The 12,256-nt window shown below is 35.5% G+C and overlaps 1 protein-coding gene across 1 annotated transcript; it reads right to left on the bottom strand.

Moving 5' to 3' along the window:
• Window positions 1-1,701: 1,701 nt before the first annotated feature.
• On the bottom strand, window positions 1,702-2,591 carry LOC104901769 (protein VACUOLELESS GAMETOPHYTES). The gene has a single exon (XM_010689379.3). The coding sequence runs from the start codon at window positions 2,467-2,469 to the stop codon at window positions 1,873-1,875; it is 597 nt and encodes a 198-aa protein (XP_010687681.2). The 5' UTR covers window positions 2,470-2,591; the 3' UTR covers window positions 1,702-1,872.
• Window positions 2,592-12,256: the final 9,665 nt, after the last annotated feature.

Genomic DNA, 12,256 nt, shown 5'->3' on the forward strand with positions numbered 1-12,256 from the left:
ATGAGTCGAGCAAGGGGTTAGCAAACTTAACGAGTTCTCGAGTCGAGTCGAGCAGGGTCCTGCTCGCGACCGACTCGCTCGATTAGCATCCCTAGCTAGTAGGGACATTTATATTATGTTTTTAGGTGTAAGTACCAAAATGACGCTTGAATGCCCAATGGAGGTAGCTCTAACTCTGAGATTTTAGAGGCCATTTTGATGGAATTTCATTTGTCTTGTAAAGTGGACTTTCTCCCATTTTGATGGATGCAACCCATGCCCATATTTTCACATATGGTACCAGAGCCAAATCCATAGCTGGGACCGTTAATTTACTCTAGGACAATTATTGAAAAAGGAACCTTACATGTGAGGGAGAGTATTGAAGCTATGATGTATAGCGCACAACATATGTGAGTGTCCCACACTGATAAAAGAAGAGAGATGTGTTCACTTTACAAGACAAAGTGGCTACTCCCTTTATTACCATATGGTTTAATTTTAAAGTAGAACCTCATTTGTCTTGTGAAGTGGACTCTCTCTTCTTTTGATGGGCGCAACTCAGACCCTCATATAACAGCTACATGTGGTTAGGGTGGTCGTTGCCATCATCGCAATTGATCTTATTTGATCACTAGGCTGTTCCTTTTGGAGCGCCAGTTTGAACGGAATCTTGTTTCTTTAATTGAGTTACATTTTGCTATACATTGCCGTTCTCTCAGTTTTAATCATTGATCTATTATGGGTCACTAAGTTTTTTTTTTTTTTTCATATATGCTTCGATTATAATCAAGAACTTGATATTATAATGAAACTTTTTTCTTGGCCCTTGAGATCAAAGAGGTTGAGTTGCTCGACAAGCTTATGTAGGGACAAATATTTGGTCAAGTGAGAAATTCAATGTGCATTACGTGCTTTGACCCTGTTTCTTGTTCCATGCTTCATTGCTTCTTAGATTGACGACCTTATCACAAATTCTTGTATGTAGCCAACTGTACCTATAATATAGGTGTGACCGACCCATATGTATATGAGTAAACTCACGCACGATCAGTGACAGGAGAGAGAAAGCTTGTATCAAAAAATTTAAGTTTGTCTCTCTCTCTTGGCTTTCCATTTCCTTTTTCGCTCGACCACTCGACAACTTTCCCTAATATCCAAGGAAAACACTCCTTATTTGCTGCCCAAATTCGCACAATATTAAGGTGAACTTTGAAACCTTCGTTCTTTTAGCATACTTTGACTTTTTCAGACTTTCTTGAGGCTAACTCCTCCCTGTTTAGTTTAGCTTGTTAAAATTTCATAATTTTTCAAGTTGATTTAATACAGTTTTGAAGCGAAAGTTTGAAGTTGGTATGAAATCGCTGGTTATTAGACTAGTTGGAGTAAAACGACAACTCCGATCTACTGGAATTGAATTTTCGTGTGAAACTTTAACCGAGTGTTTATAAGGTCTATATCTAGTTCGGGTCAAAATTTCACAGGATTCCGAGTTGTTTTTGTCGAGATTTGCACGGAATTAAGGTGAACTTTCAAACCTTCATTTTCCTAACATATTTCGACTTTTTTTGAGTTTCTTGAATCTAAGCTGTTTTTCTCTGTGTTTAGTTTATTGTATTAAAATAAAAGAATAGAACTTCATGATGTTGAAATACCTTCAATGAAAGTATAAAACCAACAGTAATTTCAAATTAGACAAGTACAATTCCTTATATAACATAATTTACAAGAAGTACCATTGATAATGCTCCATTTCACATTAATAAAGTAGTATTAAATTAAATCTCACAGAAATAAACTAGTTTAATAATAAAAAAGCTCATAGAAACTATGTGTTTGACATAGAATATAGATAGTCATCAAATAAGACCATACAAGAAAACATCATTCACATCAACCTCCAGCAATACTTCCAGCAATAACAGAAGCAATTTCACCCAAAATAGTCACACCCAAAACCTCACCAAATCCACCTTCATCATCTTCACTAATATTGTTCTTACTTGACAAACACCCAACATGTATGTGAACATCACAAATCCCACAAAAATACCTCCAATGTTTGCATGATTTATCACAAACATCACATTTACTAGACTCCATTAATTGAAGCTTCAAAGTATGAGGAGGGTGCATGACATGTTTAAACAAAAACTCAGGAAATTCACTACAAACAGGATGCATAAAAAACTTGCACAGCTTACACCTATAAACCATCCCTGTAATAGGTTTTTGACATAGATGACATTTGTGTGCGAGATTTGGTCTCTCCATTAGTTCAACAGCATGTTCTGGATGTGTGAACGAGGAGAGCGAAACTGGGCACGTAGCACAAGCTGAATGGATGTTGAAATCGCATTGATCACATCGAAATCGCATTTCTTTACCATTACATTTGCAGATTTTGCACTCAAATTTTGAGTTTTTGTAGACTTCTTTCAATGGATGTTTTGTGTGTTTGTTGTGGGTGATCCATTTTACTTGATCCATATTGTTTGTTATTGGAGCTAATCCTGTAGAACTGTATATGTAGACTGTAGTGCTAGAATTCGTGGCTTCAGCTTTTCGAAATTTGGGTTGAAAAGTACGTTAATGGCTATATAACGAAGTTTGAATTTTCTCATGATGGATTTCTAGGATATTGTCTTTACATAGTCAAATGCATTTTCTTGGAAACTTGCATATGGATATTTCTTGGAAACTTGCATATGGATATTTTTCCTTGGGGACGTCTAATGTCGTTCTTCGGAAAGAGACTATCCGAGTTGTCACCCTTGAGGCCTTGATGTTATATCAAGTTCCACATCACCATAATCCAGGCCTTAAAAATTGTAATCAGTGGCGAATTCAAGATTTAGAATTAAGGATATTGTAATATTGTGATGGTATCAAACGTCAAAAAAATTTAAGTACGTTGATGGTGTAATATTGTGATGGTATCAAACTTTAAAAAAAATTTAAGTACGTTTTCGTCAGGTATCCTTCTTGAATATATAAAAAATATCCCTTTTCTTCATGATTTTGAAATAATTTATACCCATAACACAAATATACATTCACTAATCCTCAACCCATATAGTATTATCTTACTCGTATTACAGTTAATTGTAATACTAAAAAAAATAATTAACCTAACAAGTCACAAATTCACAACATAATATAAGTAGTATAATAATTTTATTATATTGAAATATTCACAAGTCACATATTCAATATTCACTATATAAAATCATGAAGAATGAATTCATGCTGCAAGATATTTAGCTTAGTACTAATGTTTCATTGATTTTCACAAAATGGCTCACTTTACAAAGAAACCTAGCTACTTGATCTATATATAGTTAGAATCAACCTAGGGAAAATGAGCAATAAGTAGATGTTGGTATGAGGTGTAGGATGAGTAGGGATGACAACGGGTCGGATCTGGACCGGGTCCAGGTGGACCCGGATCCAGATTCGTTTCCACACACTGGATCCAGATCCGACCCGGATCCAGTGGGTCTGAAAATGTTGGACCCAGATCCGACGGATCCTACGGATTCGGGTCCAAAACGGGTCCAAAAACGGATCCTTACTATCATCATGGAGTGACCTGAATGATTATCATATTCATGCAACATCATGAGTTGAAGGAACCCTAAACATCACAGAACTAAGTAATTTGAGTGTAACCAAGAAGAATAAACGCACTAATGAACATGCAAAAAGTAATTGTTTTGACAACAAATGTACATTCCCTTGCTTCCGGTGTACAGAGGAAAAATGCAAAAAGTGATTGATTTGACAGTTACTGTTCACCATTAAATGCGGGTAAACCACCATCCCACTTCTCACTTTCCCACACTCAACCTCCATCATTTCACTTCCCTCTACATTTTCTCTCTCCAAAAAAATTCAAAAACTCAATAACTTACATAACCTCCATATTTCCAATCCACAATAATTATCTTCCACCATCCCAAAATTAGTCATAAATTTTGCAAATATTTCATCCAATCCACGAATACAGGAGAGAGAAACAACGCGAGCAGGGGAGCGACGGAGAGCAGAAACAACGATATATAATTTCGACTGTTCTTGATTTCGTTTTTTTTCCTTTTTTTTTTCATTTTCTTACATTTGTCTTACTGTAATTTCGTTTTTTTTTCATTTTTCTTACTGTAAATTTCGACTGTTCTTGATATGTAATTTCGTTTTTTTTATTTTCGTTCGTTCTTGTTGATATATAATTTCGTTTATTCTTTTTTTTTGAGTGTAAATTGTAATTTGATGTTCTTGTTGATTGTTAATAAATAATTTCGTTTTGTTTGTTTGTTTGTTGATTTTTCCTGTTGTAAATTTCTTGATATATTTAGGAGTAAAAAATTGCCAATATTTTTTTTGGTCAAAAGGGTTGCGGTTGTGGTCAAAACCGCAACCCTTTGTAAAAAAAAGGGTTGCGTTTTAGGCCCAAAACCGCAGCCCTTCCATATTGGAAGGGGTGCGATTTTGGGCTAAAAACGCAGCCCTTCGTTGTGAAGGGCTGCTACGAAAAGGGCTGATGGCCAAAAACGCAACCCTTAGGCCTGTTTTAACTATAGCCCTTCCGTTTTTTTCCACTAGTGTTCTCTTTCTTCTCCATCACCAAAATCTCCCATTGCATTAGAAGAAATAACATTATCAATTGAAATTCAATCATTTCCATTTATATCCCCCATTTTACAAATTGAGTACATAAAACATGCAAGTTTTAAAAATGCAAAAATAAAATCAAATATCAACTTTTGGAAATTTATGATAGAAATGAATGAAAATCAGGGAGAAACAAATGAAGAACAAAATGAATGAGAGAGATAATTGAAATGGTTCTTGAAAAATAAATGAGAGAGAAAGAGAGTGAATGAGTGAATGATATAAGCAACAAAGTACAGAAGCTTGAAATGGGGGAGCTGGCCCACTTTTAAAAAGATTGCCAAAAGCCAGCCAAATTTTTGACCCCCCTAAAACATAAAACGACGTCACTTAGGGGAAGGTGTAGGATGCTCATCCTACTCCCTTCCCCAAGATCTAATTTGCTGAAAATGAGACATCCTGCTAGCCAAGAAATTTCCTGAAATCATCACAACAAGAATCCGCGCTTTTACCGTCCGTCAATAAAACAGACGGTAAAACACAAAATATCGTTCGTTTTTAATCTGACGGTAAATAGCATCGGAATTCCTAAATTTACCGTCCGAACAATTTTCTGACGCTATTTACCGTCAGCTCCATAATATTTACCGCTAAAAATCGGACGATAAGTGAGCTGATTTTTTTTTAAAAAATAATATAATTTACCATTCACTTTCTGAAATTACCGTCTGAAAAAGCGGACAGTAAAAGCAATTTTTTTGAAAAATAATTTAATCTATTTATTAGCCTTATCCATCGTTTCCTTTTCATTCTTTCACTCCTCCTTATCCCTCAACTTTAACTCTCAGTTCTCTCTCATTACTCAATCATCTCTCCTTCTCCTTTCTTTTTTCTCTTCTAGATCTGGAACTAGAGGTGGGCATGGGCCGGGCCGGCACGACACGATTTGGCCCCGGCCCGAGCCTGTTGTCCGCTACGTGGGCCGCGGGCTTGTAATGGTCAAGAAATTTTATTTTCGACCCGCACCGGCACGAGCCCACGTGGGCTGGCCCGCGGGCCGAACACTCCATTCCTTTGTTTTTTTACCCTAAAAATGTCAAAAATACAAAAATACTAGAGGTGATCATGGGCCGGGCCGCGGCCAAAAAAATTTGCCCATTGGCCGGGCCGGGCCTAAATTTGGGCCGAATTTTTGTGTCCAAAGCCCGCTATTTCGGGCCGGGCTTAGCGGGCTTTTGCGGGCCAAAACGGGCCGGGCCAAAAAATAGACTAAAAAATCGTTTTTAGCTTGCCTAAAGCCCGCCCAAAAACAAAAAAAAAACGACCGGGCCGGGCCCGGGCCGGCCCGCGGGCCGAAAAAATCTGCCCAAAACCCGGCCCAAAAGCGGGCCGGGCCAAAATGATCACCTCTAAAAAATACAACATAAGACATGGGCCGGCCCACAGAAAGCACGAGCCCGGACCGCGGGCCCGTGGACAATTTTTTAAAATTTCAAGCCCGGCCCGGCACTCATGGGCATGGGCCCGGCTCGCCACTCATGGGCCCGAGCCCGGCCTGACTCGCCATTTACTCAAGCCCACGGGCCGAGCCCGTGAACAGTCCCGGCCTGACCCATGCCCACCTCTATTTGGAACCATTGTTTGATCTCGACGAATTTTTCATGGCGGTTCCATTGAAGATTCTTATCTCTTAGATCAAAGGTTAGTTTAGTGCGATTTTTTTTGTTTACATTCATTTTCCTTTCTCAATTTATGTTTTTTTTTTTTCATTTTTTTTTCCTTCCTCAAATTATGAAATTCATTATTTTTGTTTTTTTCCTTTCTCAAATTTTGTTGGCTTTTTTTATTTTGTTTAAATTCATTTTCAATCTTTTTTTTTTTTTTTTGTTTAAACTCTTCAGATCTAGAAGGTAAGATAGGGGTGGTGAGGCTGGGAATTCGGAGTTGTGGTGGGGCTGGCGGTGCTTGTGGGGTTAGGCTGGATGGGTGAGAGTTGCGGGTTTTTTGGGTTGGAGGTTGGGTTTTTTTGGTTTGGGGGGTTGGGTTTTTGGGTGGTGGGTTTTTCGGTTCGTGGGGAGGGGTTTGGGGGTTGGGTTTGGGTGGGTGGGGTCGTGGGGTGGGTGGGCTTTTTTGTTTGTGGGTTGGTTAGAGTTTCCGTTAGTGGGTGGTTGTTTGGTTAGGTTGGTCGTGGGCAGCGGGGGGTTGGGTGGGGGTGGGCTGGGTTGGGTGGGCAGCCGGGGATTTGGTTGTTGGGTGGGGGTTTGGGGTGGTTTTGATTTTATTTCAATTTTGATTTAATTTTGGTAATTTGGTTAATATTCTGATTTTATTCCAATATTGGTTAATATTCTGATTTTATTTCAATTTTTGGGAATTTTTGATGTATTTCTTTCTATTTCTTGTTTTTCGATTTTTTTTTCTATTTTTGGTATTTAATTTTTTCAGATCTGGGTTTCTTTTTATGTTTTATATGAGAATTGATTTGATTTTATGTTGTTGAATTTGTTAGGACAGGCGGCAGCGGTGGTAGGGCAAGGCAGCGACGGTGGTTGTAAGGGTTGGGAGAATTTCTGGGTTGAAGTTTAGATTTGTAAAATGTAATTATTTTTTATTTTTATTTAGTGTAAAGTTGTAGATTTTAGTTTATAATTTTATATATTTTAAGTTGTATCAAATTCAAAGTTAATAAAATTGAAAGTTTTATGTTTTATATGAGAATTGATTTAATTTTATGTTGAATTTGATTTTATGTTCTGGTTGTTTTATCATTATTAAGTTAATATTAATTTGTCAGGGAAAACTGCAAAGGAAAAAAAAATCTATACAGTATTTACCGACCGCTAAAATTAATTAAAAAAATATGATCAATAAGCGTCTGCTACACTACCTATAGCGTCCTTTTCCTCGGACGCTAATTAGCGACTGATACCAGCAGACACTATTTCGCGTCTGAATTTGCAGACACTATTTAGCGTCTGAATTTGCGGACGCTATTTAGCGTCTGCTTATATTCGGACGCTAAATTCGAAATTTTAGACGCTAAATATTTAGCGTCGGCTTTGCGGACGGTATTTGGAGAATTAGAGACGAGGGGTTTTGCATCAGCCCTTTAGTGTCCGTTTGCGGACGCTGATCTATTTAGCGTCCTATTCCGTGTTGTTAGCGTCTGATTTTGGCGGACGGAAAGGAGTGACATTCTTGTTGTGCATGACTCACACAAGATGACAAACAGGCACATGATCCTAGAGAGTAGAAATAACGCTAGAAGACAAAAAACTATAAATGACAGAAAAAGAGAATACTAGTGGCATGAGACCATGGGCATAGGAAATTATCTCCTGCGCTTAAAACCATTGTGAGGTTGCACCTTGGCTTCTCTTTCAACACTCCCTCTCAAACTTGGGATGATAGACAGAACACCAACTTTGCGAAGTAAATTGGCATGCTGAGCAGTGGTCATTGTTTTGCTTAACACATCAACTAGCTGATCTTTAGTAGGAATGTATTTGGGATCAATAGAGCCATCAGATATATTTTCTTTTACAAAATGGTAGTCCAGCACTCCAGTTCAACATATTTGGTTCTTTCATGGTGAATTGGATTGACAAATAATTGAGTAGTTTTGTTGTCACATTTGAGGATTTTAGGACACAATTTTGTGAGGTTAACATCTTTGAACAGCTGTGTAATCCATGTGACTTCACATGTTGTAAGAGCCATGACTCTAACTCAGCTTCTGCTCAACATATGTTGCTTCTTGGATTTTCAAGAGATGGGAGATGCTCCAAGTAGAACACAAAAACCAATTGTTGATTTCCTTGACATTGGGCACTCTGCCTAGTCACTGTCTGTATAGGCAGTCAAGGTAGGAGCTGACTATGAGGCAAGGAATATACCTTGTCCGAGACAGGATTTCAAGTACCCGAGGACTCTCTTTGTAGCTTGCATGTGAGCCGTAGTTGGCTTGTTCATGAATTGACTTAGAATATGTATATATAGCATAGGCTATATCAGGCTCGGTGATTGTGAGATAAATTAGCTTTCCTATGAGCCTCTGGTACTTTACTGGGTTTTGTAAACGATCATCTAGTTCAGGTGCGAGCTTTAATAAGATTCCAAGGACAATTTTATAGCATTAGTTGTGTGCATGTTAAACTCCTTGATAAGATCTTGAGTCATGTAAAGACTTGTCCACCTCAATGCCTAGGAAGTCCTTAAGTTTCCCAAATCTTTCATATGAAAGTTTGGAGGATAGGAAGGCTTTAAGCTCAGTAATGGGATGTTGTTGATTGCCAGCAATCAGAAGATCATCTACATAGACGAGGACAATCATAAATGAAGTTCCCTTGCAATGAATGAACAATGAATTGTCAGTCTCTGATCGAGTGAAGCCAAAGTGTTTCAGAGATTCTGACAATTTGGCAAACCATTGCCTATGGGTCTATTTTAAGCCATAGAGAGATTTTTGAAGCTTGCACACCAATGAGTTGCATTCTGGTTTGACATCTTCTTGATTCAAAGTTATATGATTGTTCCATCTAGTGTACGTACCCTGGTGGTAGCAGGGTCATGAACCCATCTTCCTCCAATTCCTCATGTTTATCTCTTGTGCTTAAGACCATTGCGTGGTTGAACCTTGACTTCTCTTTCACCAAATCACAATATAAAATTCGATTTTAATCTTCCTCCAATTCCTCATGTTTATCTCTTGTGCTTAAGACCATTGTGTGGTTGAACCTTGACTTCTCTTTCACCAAATCACAATATAAAATTCGATTTTATGAAAATCTAATAATTCAGAGTGTTAAGGTAACCCAAAGGATTGTTAAATCTCTTAACATTGAATTTTCATTGGTCAATCATACATTAAAACATTAATTTTATTACACTTAGAGTTTAATTTATTACATATATATTAATATTTTGTTCTATGTGTCTAAGAGATTTTGCAATCCTTAGGATCATCTAAACATTTTTCCATGAAAATTATGTATATTGACACTAGGTAATAATAATATCGTTCAAAACATAAGATTTAAATTTTGTATTAAGCCACTAATAATTTTATGGGAAAGAAATTAGATGATTTACATCATTTATTTGATAAGTATACACCCAAAAAGTATACTATACCATGAATTATGTGATGTCATTGCTGTTGGAGCTGCTCTGCTAATACCTGTACTACTTGAGTGCCAAACTTAGTACACGAATTTAATTTGTCTTTGTTTAGGTAATCTTCAAGGTTGTTTGGACGACAATTTTAAAGGGAATATGAGTAGTCTTATTTTTTTTTTTTTTTGGCAGAATTTGTTTTACGAAGTTTGGCTGAGGTTGGAAATAATCAAAGATATATGAGTAGTTGAACTTTGTGTTCAATAGATCAATCTATACTAACATATCAAAAGGCGATTCTGAACAAGGAACGGTTCCAATGGCACTCTCCATATGAGCATTTTATTCCATGTAATGGATATACGATAAAAAGCAAATCTGAAAATTGCATAGTATAGGGTTCAATGTTGTGACTTCAAGTTTATATACTAAATTCTTAACCACTAGACCAAATGTTATTTAGTGCTATCATTTTAAAATATTATATTCATAAATGAAAATTTTAATTACTCAGGACATATCCCAGGCCTAAAACTAGTTATTTATTATAAGTGTTTTTACCGTTCAGTGAACCATACCTATTTCGCGCTTTAAAATCTTGTAAATCAAACTTGTATATTTCTATCCATTATTGCTTATCTTCTTGCAATTATATTAGAATAACTTGGGTTATGATTGTTGGATCCATATCAATTGTTACTAAGATAATGAAATACTTAAATTAACCTAGTTTCCTAGCTAGATGTTACTTCCTGATTTCTTTTTACTGTGGTAGGTAAGGAGATAGATTACAAGTGAGATAGAATATGCGGCAAGCAAAGTAGAAATGAAATAGTGTGCCATAGAAGGGAGTAGTATAAACGACACTTTGTTGTAACCTAAGGGAACACTCAAGAAGGGGGGGGTTGAATTGAATGACGAAATCTAATCGATTTTCACAAAAATCCTTTCACAGCTCAGTGCCAGGCTCTGAGCTGAACACTCGAAAATTGCTAATTTGCGTTTTTGCGAATAATAAACTTAAGAGATATTAGATTTGACACGAGATATAACGTGGTTCAATCTCACCTCTGAGATCTACGTCCACAAGAAACAAAAACTCTTTTATTTCTTTGAATCCTATGATATCAAACTCTTGATACAATACGATTCCCCTCACTACTAACCCTAGTAATGACTCACAATACTTAACTCTAAGTGTTGACACTCTTTATAATGTAAAAGTTACAAAAAGAACGATCCTCAAAGATGTGCTTCTTAGTTAAGCAAATAGAGGACAATTACAATTGTGAAATAGTAACTTAAACCTAACAGCTCAGTGCTATGCTCAGTGCCAAGGAAATAGTTTTCAGCTTTTTACTTAGACTCGATTTTCTCTCTGAAAACTTGAGATCTAAAAGTGAATTATGAATCCCTTTTATAGAGTATGGACTGGACGAATATCCTTCCAAAGGATATCTTTCAATTCCTTAATTCAAGGGATTTAATTCTCTTTTAGAAAATCAATCTTTATCTTTTTCATCTTTATCTTTATTCTTAAAAAGATATGTTTTCCATAATAGATTTTCTTTTCAACTCAAAAATTATTTTCCAAAATAAAATCTGATTTTATATAACTTGTTTTTAGGAAATTCCAGTTTTATAAAATCTCTTTGAAAAACACGTTTTTTAGAAAAACACGTTTTAAATAAAATTATTTTATAAAAAATCTTTTTAACACGTTTTAAGGAAACTTGATTTCTGTAAAAATCTTTTTTCTAAAATTCTTTTATTTTGTAAAACACATTTTAAGGAAATACAATTTTTATAAATCTTTTTCTAAACTAACGTTTTTCAAAACACAATTTTATCAAAACTTTTTCCAAAACACGTTTTACTAAAACACGTTTTTTCCGAAAATTTCTTTTTTCTAAAATTCTTTAAAATCGTTTTTATCAAAATCTGATTTTTGTTAAAATATTTTCAAAAACTCGTTTTTATCAAAATCTTATTTTTATTAAAATCTTTTCAAAAACTCATTTTTATTAAAATCTTTTAGAAACTCGGTTTTACAAAATCTTTTTCTAAAAACTCATTTTTCTTAATCCCTTTTTATTTCTGATTTCGAAAATCTATTTCCCTTATTTTGAAAACTAATTTCCTTTTTATATAGACATATAATATTAACATAATTATTTATTTCCTTAACTCTAAGAAAATAATAATTATACTAATATCATATAATCTATATTTCGACACATAGCATATCACCAAGTTTGAGCATATTACATTTTAATCTAAAGTTACTATTCTAAGAAATTATAAACTAAAACTTCATTCTTGATTCTTCTTTGATTCTTCTTTTCTTCAAAGTCTTCGTTTATCAATTTCTTTCTTCATGCATCTGTTGCAACTGTTACATACTTTCATGCTACAACATATTATATTAATTTTCATCATCAAAACATAACATGTGCATAAAACATAACATGTACATGCACAACAAATTCCCCCTTTTTGATGATGACAAACCATAAATATAATATTGTTAAATAAACAATTGTTCCCCCTC

Source organism: Beta vulgaris, chromosome 8 (genome assembly GCF_026745355.1).
Source record: "Beta vulgaris subsp. vulgaris cultivar EL10 chromosome 8, EL10.2, whole genome shotgun sequence".
Lineage (NCBI taxonomy): Eukaryota > Viridiplantae > Streptophyta > Magnoliopsida > Caryophyllales > Amaranthaceae > Beta > Beta vulgaris.

Excerpts from the sequence above, each read along its gene's own strand:
- LOC104901769 (XM_010689379.3), bottom strand. The coding sequence starts at position 2,469 with ATGGATCAAGTAAAATGGATCACCCACAACAAACACACAAAACATCCA.